The sequence below is a fragment of the Scyliorhinus torazame genome, chromosome 9, assembly GCF_047496885.1.
Source record: "Scyliorhinus torazame isolate Kashiwa2021f chromosome 9, sScyTor2.1, whole genome shotgun sequence".
In the NCBI taxonomy this organism is placed as follows: domain Eukaryota; kingdom Metazoa; phylum Chordata; class Chondrichthyes; order Carcharhiniformes; family Scyliorhinidae; genus Scyliorhinus; species Scyliorhinus torazame.
In genome coordinates, this window is record NC_092715.1 from 19,817,525 (window position 1) to 19,836,122 (window position 18,598).

Below are 18,598 nucleotides of genomic sequence, written 5' to 3' on the forward strand. Positions count from 1 at the left end.
CCAGTCTCATTCTGGTGAGTTCACAGACAAAGGATTTCAGACCACATGGCAAAGCAAGAAGGAGGTGTGTCCACCAAAGGAGGAGAAAAGGATGCTGGGTAATAAGGGGGCCAGAGGAAGGGATGAGAAGTGAGCCAATCAGGATGCATGGCCAGGTCAGGAGGGGTATAGGATGACCTATGGGAATCGTGTATGTGAAACTTGATACCATTTGAATGTATTTGCAGAAATCCCTTTGTCTCCTTGTTCATTCGCTTTCCGGGGTATAGGAGACTCGATGTGTCCTATGCCTCTATGAAATGAATCAGGCTTGCAAGCCAAATAAAATAACTAATACCGTACCTGCAAATCCATCTCGACTTTTATTGAGGCCAGACTGACGGGTAAAAAATTTGTATTTTGTCAGCAGGTATATTAGAGGGAAAGTCGGAGGTCCTGCGGAATATGTGACTGAATTTCATATTCAGTTTGAGGGAGAGAGGATTGGGTCTGAGACTATATAGGCCAGGACTTTCATGGCATATTTTGTGGTGACTGAGGCGGCCTGTCATTGGCCAGCGCTGCGATCTTCTGGGCCGCCACTATCGATGGGTCTTCCCATTGTTTGCACCCACCACGGCTGGGCGACCTGTGGCAGAGTGGGGCGGGGGGGGGCGGGGGGGGGGGGGGGGGGGGGCCTTTTGGCTGGACCGGAAAATCCCGCCAGCTAGAACGGCTGGGAAATCCCACCCACTGATGACACCAAGGTTGGTGGAGTGGCAGATAGTGTTGAGGATTGTCAGGGGATACAGCAGGATGTAGATAAGTTGGAGACTTGGGCAGAGAAATGGCAAATGGAGTTTAATCCAGACGAATGTGAGGTAATGCATTTTGGTACGTCTAACATAGAGAGGAAATATACTATAAATGGCAAAACTCTTAGGAATATAGTAAGTCAGAGAGATCTGGGAGTGCAGGTCCACAGGTTTTTGAAGGTGGCAACACAAGTGGACAAGGTGGTCAAGAAAGTATACGGAATGCTTGCCTTCATTGGACGGGCATCAAGTATAAGAACTGGCAAGTCATGCTACAGTTGTATAGAACCTTGGAAAGGCCGCACTTGGAATATTGCGCACAATTGTGGTCCCCACACTACAAGAAGGATGTGGAGGCTTTGGAGAGGGTGCAGAGGAGGTTTACCAGGATGTTGCCTGGTCTGGAGGGTGTCAGCTATGCGGAGAGATTGAATAGACTCGGACTGTTTTCATTAGAACGACGGAGGTTGAGGGGCGACCTGACAGAGGTCTACAAGATTATGAGGGGCATGGATAGAGTGGATGGGCAGGCACTCTTTCCCAGGGTGGAGGGGTCAGTCAACAGGGGGCATAGGTTTAAGGTCCGTGGAGCAAAGTTTAGAGGAGATGTGCGAGGCATGTTTTTTACGCAGAGGGTGGTGAGTGCCTGGAACGCGTTGCCAGGGGAGGTTGTGGAAGGAGATACATTAACGGCGTTCAAAAGGCATCTCGACAAATACATGGATGGGATGGGTATGGAGGGATACGGCACAAGGAAGTGCTGAGGGTTTTGGCCAAGGTTTGTATCATGCCCGGTACAGGTTTGGAGGGCTGAAGGGCCTGTTCCTGTGTTGTGGTGTTCTTTGTTCTATAGAAGCATAGAATCGCTACAGTGCAAAAGAGGCCATTCAGCCCACTGAGTCTGCACTAACCTCGGAAAGAGCACCCTAACTATGCCCATTAGGCCACGCTATCCCTGTAACCCCATAACCCCACCTAACCTGCGCTTCTTTGGACACTAAGGGGCAAGTTAGCATGGCCAATCCACCGAACCTGCACTGCTTTGTACAGAGCGCCCAGAGGAAACCCACGCAGACACCGGGAGAAAGTGCAAACTCCACACAGCCATGTTTTTACATTTAAATAGAAACAATTGCGATGGCACGAAAGCAAGGCTGGATAAAGTGAATTGGCAAATTAGATTTAGGGAAAGGTTCATAGAGATGCAATGGCAAACATTGGGGGTATTTCAGAGTGCAATTCCAACTGACGTCAGAGTCGGATTCGCTGGGATCGGGATTGGCGCTGGAGAGCCTGACAAGCTGGAGCTGCAGATCAGCCTCCACTGCCCACGCCCTCTCATTCCAGCCAAGGAGATGCCACCCTGGTGACTGACCCCTCCACCCTGGGAAAGAGTGCCTCCGAGCGGCTGCGAGATTCACAGATGCGGAGCTCAACACACTGCTGGAGGTGGGACACCCTGTTCCCCAGGGTGGGAAAGAGGCTGCCACCTGCAGATGTCAACCAGGCCTGGGCACAGGTGTCAGAGGCCGTGTATGCCGTGGACCTCACCACCAGGACTGGCCAGCTGTGCAGGAAGAAGCTGCACTGCCTCCTCAGGGCGACCAGGGTGAGTCACCACCACCTCTGGCACCAAACCCCGTCCCACACTCATAGCCCCCCCCCCACCAGGAGAAGGCAGGCCGTAGCCGCAGGTGGAGAGTGAAGATTGGAGGGCTGTGGCCCCTCTCCGTCGCAGAGCAGAGGGAGTTGGACAACGTTGGTGGGTTAGAGGGTGGGCAGTCACCGAGTTGGAGGTCGGTATTGGAGTTGCAAGTGAGCCACCAATGAATTGCGATGTCCCTATGGCACATGTGTCACCCCCCACCCCCCCCCACCCCCTCCACACCGTGCCTACCCGCGATCTAACCGTGCATCTTATTTTCTGCCTTCCAGGATCACCTGGTGGCGAGGCAGGTCCATCTGGGTCCCCTATCCCCCCTACCGCCACAACCCAGGACCTGCTGGTGACTCGCGCCCCCTGTTGCAACCCCATGACACCTCCGGAGCACATATCCGTAGATGACAACCAACTTCCCGTCACTGCTATCACCAGCACCTTCCACCCTCTCAGAGACGTGTCCCTGTGCTCCATGGCCCTCAGCATTGAGACCCTGGTCGAGCCGAGAGTGGGCCTCCAGGACTGGCAGCGCCAGGGGACGGCGGAGCCCCCAGAGCTCGCTCTGGCAAGCGCCCCCTTTCCAAGGAAGAGCTTGGGCAGCCGCCCACTGTCCTTCACTGTCACTGGGTCTAAATCCTGACACTCCCTCCCCAACAACATTGTCGGTGGACCTACACCACAAGAAGTCAGCTCGCTACCACCTTCTCAAGGGCAATTATGGATGGAAAATAAATGCTGGCCTAGGCAGCGAAGCCCACATTCCACAAATAAATTTTCAAAAGTCTCTCCCATTTAAAAAGGAGGTGATAATTATTTTCTCTGAGAGTTGTGAGTCTGTGGAACTCTCTTCCTCAGAGAGAGGTGAAGGCAAGGTCATTGAATATTTTTAAGGCAAATTGAGATAGATTCTTGACTAACAAGGGGGTCAAAGTTATTAGAGTGGGGCAGCACGGTGGCACAGTGGTTAGCACTGCTGTCTCACGGCGCCGAGGACCCGGGTTCGAATCCCAGCCCCGGGTCACTGTCCGTGTGGAGTTTGCACATTCTTCCCGTGTTTGCATGGGTTTCGCCCCCACAACCCAAAGATGTGCAGGGTAGGTGGACTGGCCACGCTAAATTACCCCCTTAATTGGAAAAAATGAATTGGGTACTCTAAATTTATTTTAAAAATTATTAGAGTGGGCAGGAAGGTGACGAAATGGCCAAATTCAGATCGCCATGACCTTACTGAATGAAGGAGCAGGCTCGAGGGGTCGAATGGACTACTCCCGCTTCTAATTCATTTGTTTGTGTGCATCAATATTGGCCATGACATCAGGGATATCTTTTCTTCAAAATAGCACTATGTGTCATGAGAATGTCACTTTAAGAAATGTTTGGCTGCTCATGTTACTGCAGTGATGTCAGAGTGTGGGTGGAGCTGATCTCTGGTTCTGCTTTTTAGTTTCACTTTGAGAAAAGCTTGGGTGTGTCTCTGACTTTTTGGTTTCGTTTTTCAGTGGGTTGCAGCTGAAGTCAGCCAAAGCAGCTGTACTGTTGATCTCTCTGCCATGAAGGACAATCTCTTGATCATTTGGTGAATTAGAATTATAAATGTTTTCAGTATTGAATGTCAACCCTGATGTGCTTCTGTTTAAAGGTTTGTTAAGTCTTCTGGGTGTTAAAAGGACAGCATACAGATTACTTAGTCTTGTATTCTTTTGGGGGGGGTGGTATTTGATTTACTGGTTGCTAAGATGTTCACAGTTTGTTTTAGAAAGGTGAACTTGAGTTCATAGAATAAACATTGTTTTGTTTAAAAAAATACTTTTCCATTTCTGCTGTACCATACCTGTAGAGTGGGCCGTGTACTCCCCACACCACAATCTATTAAAAGTTGTGGGTCAGGTGAACTCCATGATACACTTTGGGGTTCTCTAAACCCTGGCCCATAACATATGGGATCTTCTGCTTGCTTCAGGGAGGTCAGGCCGGGCCTCAGTTTAATAAAAGGTGCAATTCCAACTCCCTCAGTACTACACTGGAGTATAAAATTTGTGCTCAAATCCTGGCGTGGGGCTGGAACCCATGGCCCACTGACTCAGCAGCAAGGGTGCTGCAATTGAGTCAGAGGGGATGAATGTTTTCGGCTACACCATCCACCCTCAGTGTCCACCCTCGATTCGCTGGGAACGCAGCAGTGATTTCTTACCCGGCATGACCTGCAGCCGAGTCTCATTCAGGATCAGGCTTTGATGATTGCCGTGTGTGTACTTCACCAGGCACAGGTAAGTGAGGTTATCATTCAAACTTAGCTGCTTTATCCTGACTGAGGCGTCTCCCTCCTTTGGGTTCCCGATGAACTCGTATCGATTTCCACCGTTTGCAGTTGTCCACAATCCATTTGGCTGGGGTCTAAATGTGACCACGTGTTGATAGACCTCCTTCCTCATCCAGCTAACAGTGGTCAGGGTGTGGGAGTTACTGGGTATGAACGTACAGGGCAATGTAACCGAAGCTCCCTCAGTGCCACTCACCACCGAGTCATTTCCACTGGCAGCTGAGGAAAGGACAAACAACAGGATGATCAGTGTCTGGATGACTTTGCAATCTGATTAGAGGATGTTAACATTTTTAAAAATCTGAATATCTTGTTTCGCCCGATCTAAGTCATGGGATTTCAGTTTTCTTTTGACAGAAGTGACTTTGTTTTACATCAAAGAATAAAATAAGCACTATTAACTTCACAATATAGTTTGCAACTTTATATATTATGCGTTCCGTTTTGCTTCCTACTTCTCCCAAGAATTCTCTTGTAAGTCTTAAAGTTAATTACTTCTGCTGGGACCACCCAGAAGTATGTGGCAGCCCAGAGACTTCTCATTAGCTCCATCTATTCTCAGAAGTATCACTTTAATTTCCCTTCGCTCAAATGTTGAGGTCTTTTTTTTATTCCCTCCTGGGCGAGACCAGCATTCATTGCCCATCCCTAATTGCCCTTAAACTGATCGGCCATTTCAGAGGGCAGTTAAGAGCTGTGGATCTGGAGACCAGGGAAGGACGGCAGATTGATTTCCGTCCGAAAGTGTCATAATACGCACCCATGCATATCATGAGTTAAAAGCAGGCAGTGACAGACACCCAGGTGAGCCAATCAATACACAGAACAGAACACGACCAATCACCAGACAGAACACCAGAGGGGGACTTACACCTATAAAACACACGAGGCATCAGCACTCTGCCTCTTTCCACTGGTGACAAGTGTAGTGACAGTCAGGGTGTACAATCATTCAACACCTTCTACATGTGGATCAGAGCTAGCCTGGTCTAGATAGTTAATGTTAGAGTAGTAGAGAGTCAATCCACAGGCAGCTGTGTGCTTCGTTACTGGAGTTCAATAAATCTTATAATGAACCAACGCCCACGTTTGGTGTATACTTGATCAGCTAGCTGCATCGTGTTGCAGTCCGTGTTACCCCAGGGTGAACAACACGACAGAAAGGACATTAGCGAACAAGCTGGGGTATTTAGGGCAATTGATAGTTTTGTTGTGGCGGAATTCCGTGAATGAAACACTGGAGACTCCGGTTTAGGTTTGACCAGTTTATTCTTCCAACGTGCTTGGAGAGCACTACGTCAGAGGGACGTCCGATGCAGGATTGTTCCCGGTTCCACATCCGCACTGTATTTGTAAAGTTTAAGTCACGCACACAGCACATTGCCTGAATTCCAAACATGTTCGCATGTAGGTTTACATGAGCCACAGGTGGAATTTCTAGAGTGTATACCAGATGTTTTTCTAGGCCAATGGCCAAACAAGGAGAATTAGAGATAGTGGGATTCTCCGTTTGGGAGACAATGGGCAGATATCGAAACTCGCTCCCCCTCAGGAGTTGATATTTTTCTATCAACCCCTCACGTCACGCGAAACTACCGTTCACAAACAGATCCCTAATCCTCTCGACCCAATCCCACTTCCAAATCCTGGACGTTGTATCTATCCCAGGTGGTGGCATTACTGACATGCCCCCTAATCTAAAATGTTGCCTGACTTGGTTCCAGAAGTTTAGAGATGCCACCGCTGGGCCTCAGTCCTGACACTCGCCATGGGAGCACCATGTAACAGTCTCACCAAGGAAATAAACATTGGACCAAATCCAAATCGTCCCAGCACCTCCACTCCACCCAATCGAAAGCCTTCTCTGCGTCTTTGGAGATGAATACTTCAGACACCTTCCCCCTAGATGGGGACATGACCATATCCAAGAGTTGCCGGATATTAGCCAACACTTGTCGACCCTTAACAAACCCAGTCTGGTCCTCAGAGAGTACCTCTGGTAAACAACCTTCCAGATGATTCACTAAAACCTTCGCAACCACTTTAGCATCAGTATTCAGTAAAGAAATAGGGCGATAAGACCCGTACTCCACTGGATCCTTGTCCTTCCTTGGGATCAGGGAGATTGACGCCTTCGCTAACATGGCTGGCAGGCCCCCCCCCCCCCCCCCCCCCTCTCTACTCATAAAATACTCCTTGAATGATGCAGTTGTTTCACTGGCTTCCCAATCGATACCAAATCAAATTCCATCCCTAACCTCATTCCCTCCGCTGACAGCTCCTTTGTCGGGCCCATGGAGTACGACCGGTCCACCTCGACAATTGAGTCACCCAACCTCTGCCTGTCCACCCTCCCAACCCAATCTTGTCCCTGTGGGCCTTGTGTGAGATTACCGCCCCCCCTGATCACCACCTTCAGCGCTTCCCAGAATGTAGAGGGTGAGGCTTCCCCATTCTGGTTGAAGTCTACATAGTTCCCTATGGCCGAGTCTACCCTCTCACAGAACTCCTTGTCTGCCAGAGGCACCACGTCTAACCTCCACGGGGGGCACTGGGATTGGATTGGATTGGATTTGTTTATTGTCACGTGTACCGAGGTACAGTGAAAAGTAGTTTTCTGCGAGCAGCTCAACAGTACATGGGAAGAAAAGGGAATAAAAGAAAATACATAATAGGGCAACACAACATATACAATGTAACTACATAAGCACTGGCATCGGGTGAAGCATACAGGGTGTAGTGTTAATGAGGTCAGTCCATAAGAGGGTCATTTATGAGGTCAGTCCAAAAGAGAGTCTGGTGACAGTGGGGAAGAAGCTGTTTTTGAGTATGTTCGTGCGTGTTCTCAGACTTCTGTATCTCCTGCCCGATGGAAGAAGTTGGAAGAGTGAGTAAGCCGGGTGGGAGGGGTCTTTGATTATGCTGCCCGCTTTCCCCAGGCAGTGGAAAGTGTAGATGGAGTGAATGGATGGGAGGCAGGTTTGTGTGATGGACTGGGCGGTGTTCACGACTCTGAAGTTTCTTATGGTCTTGGGCTGAGCAGTTGCCATACCAGGCTGTGATGCAGCCAGATAGGATGCTTTCTATGGTGCATCTGTAAAAGTTGGTAAGGGTTAATGTGGACATGAGTAAGGGTTAATGTGGACATGAGTAAGGGTTAATGTGGACATGAGTAAGGGTTAATGTGGACATGAGTAAGGGTTAATGTGGACATGAGTAAGGGTTAATGTGGACATGAGTAAGGGTTAATGTGGACATGAGTAAGGGTTAATGTGGACATGTCGCGACCAGTCTCCATCCTCGCATCCACATAATGTGGCGCATGATCCGATATTACTATCGCAGTATACTCATCCACCATCACTCCCAGGAGTACAGATTTCCCCCACCACAAAAAAGTCTATTTGGGAGTATACCCGATGCACGTGAGAGAAGGAGAACTCCCCCCCCCCCCCCCCACTCCCCATCTGCTCCATAAACACAACAACTCTTTCGCCATCCCTGAAGTTACAAAGGATGAGGGACTCAACCTGTCCATCCTCAGGTCCAATACGCAGCTGTAGTCACCCCTGCCCCTCCATGATCACAGAATAATACAATGCTGAAGAGATCCTTCAGCCCATCGAGTCTGCACTGACGCATGAAAGGCCCTGACCTCCTTACCTAATCCCATTTGCCAGCACTGGGCCCATGGACCTGAACGCTAAGACGTGCCAAGTGCTCATCCAGGTACATTTTAAAGGATGTGAGGCAACCCGCCTCTTCCAACCTCCCAGGCAGCGCGTTCCAGACCCGCTCCTACCCCCCTCCCAGGCAGCGCGTTCCAGACCCGCCTCTACCCCCCTCCCAGGCAGCGCGTTCCAGACCCGCTCCTACCCCCCTCCCAGGCAGCGCGTTCCAGACCCGCCTCTACCCCCCTCCCAGGCAGCGCGTTCCAGACCCGCTCCTACCCCCCTCCCAGGCAGCGCGTTCCAGACCCGCCCCTACCCCCCTCCCAGGCAGCGCGTTCCAGACCCGCTCCTACCCCCCTCCCAGGCAGCGCGTTCCAGACCCGCCCCTACCCCCCTCCCAGGCAGCGCGTTCCAGACCCGCTCCTACCCCCCTCCCAGGCAGCGCGTTCCAGACCCGCCCCTACCCCCCTCCCAGGCAGCGCGTTCCAGACCCGCTCCTACCCCCCTCCCAGGCAGCGCGTTCCAGACCCGCTCCTACCCCCCTCCCAGGCAGCGCGTTCCAGACCCGCTCCTACCCCCCTCCCAGGCAGCGCGTTCCAGACCCGCCCCTACCCCCCTCCCAGGCAGCGCGTTCCAGACCCGCTCCTACCCCCCTCCCAGGCAGCGCGTTCCAGACCCGCTCCTACCCCCCTCCCAGGCAGCGCGTTCCAGACCCGCTCCTACCCCCCCTCCCAGGCAGCGCGTTCCAGACTCGCTCCTACCCCCCTCCCAGGCAGCGCGTTCCAGACCCGCTCCTACCCCCCCTCCCAGGCAGCGCGTTCCAGACCCGCCCCTACCCCCCTCCCAGGCAGCGCGTTCCAGACCCGCCCCTACCCCCCTCCCAGGCAGCGCGTTCCAGACCCGCTCCTACCCCCCCTCCCAGGCAGCGTGTTCCAGACCCGCCTCTACCCCCCTCCCAGGCAGCGCGTTCCAGACCCGCCCCTACCCCCCCTCCCAGGCAGCGCGTTCCAGACCCGCCCCTACCCCCCTCCCAGGCAGCGCGTTCCAGACTGTCATCATTCGCTGGTTAAACGTGTTTTTCCTCAAACTCGCCCCTAAATCTCCCACCCCTCACCTTGAACTTGTGTCCCCCTCGTAACCAACCCTTCAACCAAGGGGAACAGCTGCTCCCTATCCACCCTGTCCATGCCCCTCTATCTTGTCCACCTCGATCAGGTCGCCCCTCAGTCTCCTCTGCTCCAGAGAAAATAACCCAGACCTATCCAACCTTTGTTCACAACGTTAATGTTCCCCACCCCAGGCAACATCCTGGTGAATCTCCTCTGCACCCCCTCCAGTGCAATCACATCCTTCCTATAATGTGGTGACCAGAATTGCACACAGTGCTCCAGCTGTGGCCTCACTAAAGTTCTATACAACTCCAACATGACCTCCCTGCTGTTGTAATCTATGTAAGAAGTCTTACAACACCAGGTTAAAGTCCAACAGGTTTGTTTCAAACACTAGCTTTCGGAGCACTGCTCCTTCCTCAGGTGAATGAAGAGGTATGGACTTTAACCTGGTGTTGTGAGACTTCTTACTGTGCTCACCCCAGTCCAACGCCGGCATCTCCACGTCATTTGTAATCTATGCCAAAGAACAAAGAACAAAGAAAAGTACAGCACAGGAACAGGCCCTTCGGCCCTCCAAGCCTGCGCCGACCATGCTGCCCGACTAAACTACAATCTTCTACACTTCCTGGATCCGTATCCCTCTATTCCCATCCTATTCATGTATTTGTCAAGATGCCCCTTAAATGTCACTATCGTCCCTGCTTCCACCACCTCCTCCGGTAGCGGGTTCCAGGCACCCACCACCCTCTGTGTAAAAAACTTGTCTCGTACATCTACTCTAAACCTTGCCCCTCGCACCTTTAACCTATGCCCCCTAGTAATTGACTCCTCTACACTGGGAAAAAGTCTCTGACTATCCACTCTGTCTATGCCCCTCATAATTTTGGTAGACTTCTATCAGGTCGCCCCTCAACCTCCTTCGTTCCAGTGAGAACAAACCAAGTTTATTCAATCTCTCCTCATAGCTAATGCCCTCCATACCAGGCAACATTCTGGTAAATCTCTTCTGCACCCTCTCTAAAGCCTCCACATCCAACTGGCAGTGTGGCAACCAGAATTGAACACTATACTCCAAGTGTGGCCTAACTAAGGTTCTATGCAGCTAATAATATAATAATCGCTTTTTGTCACAAGTAGGCTTCAATTAAGTTACTGTGAAAAGCCCCTAGTCGCCACATTCCGACACCTGTTCGGGGAGGCCGGTACGGGAATTGAACTGTGCTGCCGGAATTATTCTGCATTACAAGCCAGCTGTTAATCCCACTGTGCTAAACCAGCCCCTGGAACATGACTTGCCAATTTTTATACTCAATGTCCCGGTCAATGAAGGCAAGCATTCCGTATGCCTTCTTGAATACCGTCTCCACCTGTGTTGCCCCTTTCAGTGACCTGTGGATCTGTACACCTAGATCTCTCTGACTGTCAATACTCTTGAGGGTTCTACCATTCACTGTATATTCCCTACCTGTATTCGACCTTCCAAAATGCATTACCTCACATTTGTCCGGACTAAACTCCATCTGCCATCTCGCCGCCCAAGTCTCCAAACGATCTAAATCCTGCTGTATCCTCTGACAGTCCTCATCGCTATCCGCAATTCCACCAACCTTTGTGTCGTCTGCAAACTTACGAATCAGACCAGTTACATTTTGCTCCAAATCATTTATATATATACTACAAAGAGCAAAGGTCCCAGCACTGATCCCTGTGGAACACCACTGGTCACAGCCCTCCAATTCGAAAAGCACCCTTCCATTGCTACTCTCTGCCTTCTATGACCTAGCCAGTTCTGTATCCATCTTGCCAGCTCACCTCTGATCCCGTGTGATTTCACCTTTTGTACCAGTCTGCCATGAGGGATCTTGTCAAAGGCCTTACTGAAGTCCATATAGACAACATCCACTGCCCTACCTGCATCAATCATCTTTGTGACCTCCTCGAAAAACGTTATCAAGTTAGTGAGACACAACTTCCCCTTCACAAAACCGTGCTGCCTCTCGCTAATACGACCACTTGCTTCCAAATGGGAGTAAGTCCTGTCTCGAAGAATTCTCTCCAGTAATTTCCCTACCACTGATCTAAGGCTCACCGGCCTGTAGTTCCCTGGATTATCCTTGCTACCCTTCTTAAACAAAGGAACAACATTGGCTATTCTCCAGTCCTCCAGGACAGTGAGGATCCAAGGATTTCTGTCAGGGCCTGAGCAATTTCTACTCTTGCCTCCTTCAGTATTCTGGGGTAGATACCATCAGGCCCATATTATCCACCTTAATATTTTTCAAGACGCCCAACACCTCGTCTTTTTGGATCTCAATGTGACCCAGGCTATCTACACACCCTTCTCCAGACTCAACATCCACCAATTCATTCTCTTTGGTGAATACTGATGCAAAGTACTCATTTAGTACCTCACCCATTTCCTCTGGCTCCACACATAGATTCCCTTGCCTATCCTTCAGTGGGCCAACCCTTTCCCTGGCTTCCCTCTTGCTTTTTATGTACGTGTAAAAATGCCACGATTGATAAAGGCAAGTGTCCCTATGCCCTTTTTCACCACCCTATTAACCTCCCCTTCTGCCTTTAGAGATCTACGGACAAACACGCCAAGGTCCCTTTGTTTTTCGGAACTTCCAGTGTCAGACCTTTCACAGTGGTTAGCACTGTTACTTCACAGCACCAGGGCCCCAGGTTCGATTCCCGGCTTGGGTCGCTATCTGTGCGGAGTCTGCACGTTCTCCCCGTGTCTGCTTGGGTTTCCTCCGGGTGCTCCGGTTTCCTCCCACAGTCCAAAGATGTGCTGTTACGTGAATTGGACATTCTGAATTCTCCCTCTGTGTACCCGAACAGGCGCCGGAGTGTGGCGCCTAGGGGATTTTCACAGTAACTTCATTGACGTGTTAATGTAAGCCTACTTGTGACACTAATAGAGATTATTATTACAACACTCAGCTGCGTCTGCTGCAAGAAGATTACGACGGCATTCATGCTCTTCAAGTGAGCGAATCCCCCATGTGCCACCTGACCATCCTGACAGGGGGGGTCTCTGAACCCTTCCCCCTCTTTATCTGCCACATCCACCTCATGAGGAGATTGAGCTGACTCCAGGCCTACCTTGGTTCCAGGTGCACCCAAAATGGCCGCCATCACCATCCTCACCCAAATCCAACCACAAACCACACCTCGACAACAAGGACTCCTACATCAGACTCCTATTTGTAGACTGCAGCTCCGCCTTCAACACCATAATCCCAGCCAAGCTCACAGCAAGGCTCCAAAACCTAGGACTTGGCTCCTCCCTCTGCAACTGGATCCTCGATTTTCTGACCACCAGACCACAATCAGTAAGAATTTTTTTTTTTATAAATGTTTTATTGAAAATTTTTTCCCAAACAACAATTTTTCCCCTCTTACAAAGCAAACGCAACAATAACAATACAGAAATTTTAAACAATACACAAGTAACAAAACCCCTATCACATTGACCTATCTCAACTGAGCCTCCTCCCCCCCCTCCCCCCCCTCCCCCCCCCCCCCCCCCCCCCCCCCCCCCCCCCGGGTTGCTGCTGCTTGTCATCCGTCTTCCCTCTAACGTTCCCCTAGGTAGTCGAGAAATGGCTCCCACCGCCTGGTGAACCCTTGAGCCGATCCTCTCAGGGCAAACTTTATCTGCTCCAGTTTAATAAACCCCGCCATATCATTTACCCAGGCCTCCAGTCCGGGGGGTTTCGCCTCCTTCCACATGAGTAGGATCCTGCGCCGGGCTACTAGGGACGCAAAGGCCACAACGTCGGCCTCTTTCGCCTCCTGCACTCCCGGCTCTTCCGCAACTCCAAATAGAGCTAACCCCCAGCCTGGTTTGACCCGGGCCTTCACCACCTGCGAAATCACTCCCGTCACTCCCTTCCAATACCCTTCCAGTGCCGGGCACGCCCAAAACATATGTGCGTGGTTTGCCGGGCTCCCGCCACACCTCCCACATTTGTCCTCCACTCCAAAGAACCTGCTCAATCTTGCCCCCGTTATGTGTGCTCTATGTAGCACCTTAAATTGAATCAGGCTAAGCCTGGCGCATGAGGAAGAGGAATTTACCCTGCTTAGGGCATCAGCCCACATACCCTCCTCTATCTCCTCCCCTAGTTCTTCTTCCCACTTTCCTTTTAGTTCGCCCACCGACTCCTCCCCCTCTTCCCTCATCTCTCGGTAAATCTCTGACACCTTGCCCTCTCCGACCCACACCCCTGAAAGCACCCTGTCCTGTATCCCCTGTGTCGGGAGCAACGGAAATTCCCTCACCTGTTGTCTAGTAAACGCCGTCACCTGCATATATCTCAAGAAATTTCCCCGGGGCAACTTATACTTTTCCTCCAATGCTCCCAAGCTCGCAAAAGTCCCATCTATAAATAAATCTCCCACCCTCCTAATTCCCAACTGGAACCAGCTCTGAAATCCTCCATCCATTCTTCCTGGGGCGAACCTATGGTTGTTCCTGATTGGGGACCCCACCAGGGCTCCACGCACCCCTCTCTGTCGCCTCCACTGTCCCCAGATATTCAATGTTGCCGCCACCACCGGGTTCGTGGTAAACTTTTTAGGTGAGATCGGTAGCGGCGCCGTCACCAGCGCCTCTAAACTCGTCCCTTTACAGGACTTTCTCTCCAGTCTTTCCCACGCCGCTCCCTCACCCTCCATCATCCATTTACGTATCATTGCCACATTGGCGGCCCAATAGTAATCGCCCAAGTTCGGTAGTGCCAATCCTCCTCTGTCCCTACTACGCTGAAGGAACCCCCTCCTTACTCTCGGAACTTTCCCTGCCCACACGAAGCTCGTGATGCTCCTGTCTATTTTATTAAAAAAGGTCTTAGTGATTAGTATAGGGAGACATTGAAATACAAATAAGAACCTCAGGAGGACCATCATCTTAATTGCTTGCACCCTGCCCGCCAGCGATAGAGGCTGCATGTCCCATCTCTTGAAGTCCTCCTCCATTTGTTCTACCAACCGTGTCAGATTAAGTCTGTGCAAGGTTCCCCAACTCCTAGCGATCTGAATCCCCAGGTATCGGAAGTTTCTTTCCACTTTCCTTAGAGGCAAGCCTTCTATCTCTCTACTCTGGTCCCCTGGATGTATCACAAATAATTCACTCTTCCCCATGTTTAGCCTATACCCCGAGAAATCCCCAAACCCCCTCAAAATTCGCATAACCTCTATCATTCCCCCCGCTGGGTCCGACACGTATAACAATAGGTCATCCGCATATAACGAGACTCGGTGTTCTTCTCCCCCTCTAATCACCCCTCTCCATTTCCTGGAGTCTCTCAACACCATGGCCAGAGGTTCAATTGCCAACGCGAACAACAATGGAGACAGCGGGCATCCCTGTCTTGTTCCCCTATATAGTCGGAAATACTCCGATCTATGTCGACCTGTAACTACGCTTGCCGTTGGAGCCCCATAAAGAAGTCTAACCCAGCTAATAAACCCGTTCCCAAACCCAAACGTCCTTAACACTTCCCATAAATACTCCCACTCCACCCTATCAAATGCCTTCTCTGCGTCCATTGCCGCCACTATCTCTGCCTCCCCCTCCACTGGGGGCATCATTATCACCCCTAATAGTCGTCGCACGTTAACATTCAGTTGTCTCCCTTTTACGAACCCTGTCTGGTCTTCGTGCACCACCCCCGGGACACAGTCCTCTATCCTCGATGCCAGTACCTTTGCCAACAATTTGGCGTCCACGTTCAACAATGAAATGGGTCTATAGGACCCGCACTGCAACGGATCTTTATCCCTCTTCAAAATTAACGATATCGTCGCCTCCGACATCGTCGGGGGTAGAGTCCCCCCTTTCCTGGCCTCATTGAATGTCCTCACCATCAACGGGGCCAACAAGTCCACATATTTTCTGTAATACTCCACCGGGAACCCGTCTGGTCCTGGGGCCTTCCCTGCTTGCATGCTTCCCAGTCCCTTAATAACCTCGTCCACCCCAATCGGTGCCCCCAGGCCTACCACCCCCCGCTCCTCCACTTTCGGGAACCTCAATTGGTCCAGGAACTGCCGCATCCCCTCCTCTCCCTCTGGGGGTTGAGACCTATACAGTTCCTCATAGAAGGTCTTGAACACCTCATTTATCTTTCCTGCCCTTCGCACCGTGTCTCCCCTTTCGTCTCTAATTCCTCCTATCTCCCTCGCTGCTGCCCTCTTTCGCAATTGATGAGCCAACAGGCGACTCGCCTTTTCCCCATATTCATACCTCCTCCCCTGTGCCTTCCTCCACAGTACCTCCGCCTTTCTGGTGGTCAGAAGGTCAAATTCCGTCTGGAGTCGTCTCCTCTCCCTGTACAATTCCTCCTCCGGGGTCTCTGCAAATTCCCTATCCACCCTTAAAATCTCCCCCAGTAATCTTTCCCTTTCCTTGGTCTCTGTTTTCCTTTTGTGGGCCCCAATGGAGATCAGCTCTCCTCTGACCACCGCTTTTAGCACAATCAGTAAGAATGAACAACAACACCTCCACCACAATAGTCCTCAACACCAGCGCCCCGCAAGGGTTCGTACTTAGCCCCCTACTACACTCCCTGCACACACACGACTACGTGGCAAACTTTGGTTCCCACTCAATCGACAAGTATGCTGACGATGCGACCCTAGTGGCAAGCTGATGCCTCATAACCCGCTTAAGTCTGACTTACCCAAGTTTGGGCAAAAAACCGGGTTGCGACTCGATATGCAAAGGAAGTATCATGACCACAGGAAGTTGGGAGACGTTTTCAATTATTTTTGTCCGGAATTTTAGAGTCGGCGCCCTTTGACTCCCGGGGAGTGGGTTGGAGAAAACTGGGCCCGTATCTTATCAGGTCGAGACCCAAGGGAAGACCTTGCTTCAGCACATTGACCATCTTGAGATTGCACCTCAGAGGGTGCCCGGCCAGAGAGACGCTGGCACCTCCACCGCCTCATGGACCATCCCAGAGCCAAGGAATGTAGCCCACCGTGATTCAAAGCCCAGGCCATCAAGGTGATGACAATTTAGGGTTGGAGCTGGATGCCAAAGCGTCCACGCTCACAGACGATGTTGTGTCCGGAGCAGACACCCCCCACTCCACCCCCCCCCCGTCCCCCCTCCCCCCCGGCTGTATCCCTCCAGAGGTTGTCTCGAAAAATGTCACCTGACCCAGGCCCGCCACTGGCGGAAGCACAACCATGTGTGAAGCGGCACAGCAGAAGACCTCCTCAGGTGGGTGCAGAGGGGGGGTCTTTCAGACTTGAGGGGTCTAATAATCCCCGCGAGGCCCACGGGAATACTCTGATTGATCTCCCTGTGGGACTCGTGGGATCTGAGCTTCCCGCTAGTGGGCGGAGGCCAGGTCAGCTGGGGCTCACAAGAACCCAGTATAAAGGCCGGCCCAGCCAGGGACCGGCATGTTGGTTGTCCCAACGGAACTTTAGTCTGTGTCTATATTTGCAGCCATCGGCAGACTTTTTGTGATTGATAATAAACAGATGTTCACCCTCCCGTTCGGTTTCCTGAGTCTTAATACCCACCCTGAATCTCTATCTCTCCTTTCCCCACTCTGACTCTCTGGGCGCGATTCTCCGACCCCCCCCCACCGGGTCGGAGAATCGCCGGGGGCTGGCGTGAATCCCGCCCCCGCCGTGTCCCGAATTCTCCGCCACCAGAGATTCGGCGGGGGCGGGAATCGTGCCGCGCCGGTCGGCGGGCTCCCCCCCGGCGATTCTCCGGCCCACGATGGGCCGAAGTCCCGCCGCTGTCAACCCTCTCCCGCCGGCGTGGATTAAACCACCTTTTGAACGGCGGGACAAGGCGGCGCAGGTGGGCTCCGGGGTCCTGGGGGGGGGGGGGGCGCGGGGCGATCTGGCCCCGCGGTGTGCCCCCGCGGTGGCCTGGCCCACGATTGGGCCCACCGTGGGGGCACTCTTCTTCTTCCGCCTTCGCCATGGTCTTCACTATGGCGGAGGTGGAAGAGACCCCCTCCCCTGTGCATGCGTGGGGATGACGTCAGCAGCCGCTGACGCTCCCGCGCATGCGTCGCCCAGCGAAGTCCTTTCGGCGCCGGCTGGCGTGGTGGAAATCACTCAGGCGCGGGCCTAGCCCCTCAAGGTGAGGGCTTGGCCCCTAAAGGTACGGAGAATTCCGCACCTTTGGGGCGACCTGACGCCGGAGTGATCCGCGCCGGTTTTGGCGCCGGGTAGCGGACATTGCGCCAGTTTGCGGAGAATCCCGCCCTCTATCTTTCTCTCCTTTCCCCACTCTGAAAGAGCTCTCTCCCCCTATCCCCTCACTCTCTCTGGCTCTTTTTCACTCTGACTCTCTCACTCCCTTTCACACTCTGTCTATCCCTGATGCCGCTCACTGCGCTGAAGCACCTCCCTGGAATCCCTGAGAAGCCAATCAGAGCGTTCTACCTGAAAGGCCTTTCAGTGCACTGAAAGACCATCCAATCAGGCCAATGGAAATGTGTCCCATTTATAAACCGTTTGGAGCAAAATAAATCACCTACCCGACCGTTTGGGCGGATCTACCCGCTGAACTGGAGGTGGAGGGGGCAGCTGCCACCCTGAACATCGATACTCACCTCTCACTTTCACAATGGTTCCTTTCGGTGTGTGAAATTTGGCGATATTGAGCTCCACACGGCAGCGATAAACATTACTGTCCGCCCGGCTCAGTCGCTCCATCATTATTGAGACATCGTTGTTGCTGAGATTGCCCACGAATCGGAATCGACTCCCAGCATCCTGCTGCTTCCCACTCTCACACGGCTCACCCTCTGAAGGGTCTGTACCAGGATATGTACATTGGAAAATCAGTCCATTCACTGGGCCAGAGGTGAACCACATCACGGAGCCGTTGACGCTCCGATCAGGGGGTGGGGGGTGGGTGAAGGCACACGGCAGGATAGCCGTCCCCCCTTCCCCAGCACTCACAACATCCGCCACTGTCATTGTCCAACCATTCTGAGAATACCCTGTGCGGAGAGAGAGAATATTAAAACAGCACAGGGACAGACAGCAGT

The 18,598-nt window shown here is 52.2% G+C and overlaps 1 protein-coding gene across 3 annotated transcripts in view; it reads right to left on the reverse strand.

The window, feature by feature from the left end:
• LOC140429092 (sialic acid-binding Ig-like lectin 15) overlaps positions 1-18,598 on the reverse strand; it is a 72,271-nt gene that overhangs the window by 21,572 nt on the left and 32,101 nt on the right. For all 3 annotated transcript variants that reach the window (XM_072515657.1, XM_072515655.1, XM_072515656.1), the window contains exons 2-3: positions 18,158-18,550; positions 4,646-4,993 (exon numbers count right to left, since the gene is read on the reverse strand). In XM_072515657.1, the coding sequence (XP_072371758.1) occupies positions 4,646-4,993; positions 18,158-18,550 (741 nt within the window). The remainder of the gene's footprint in view (positions 1-4,645; positions 4,994-18,157; positions 18,551-18,598) is intronic.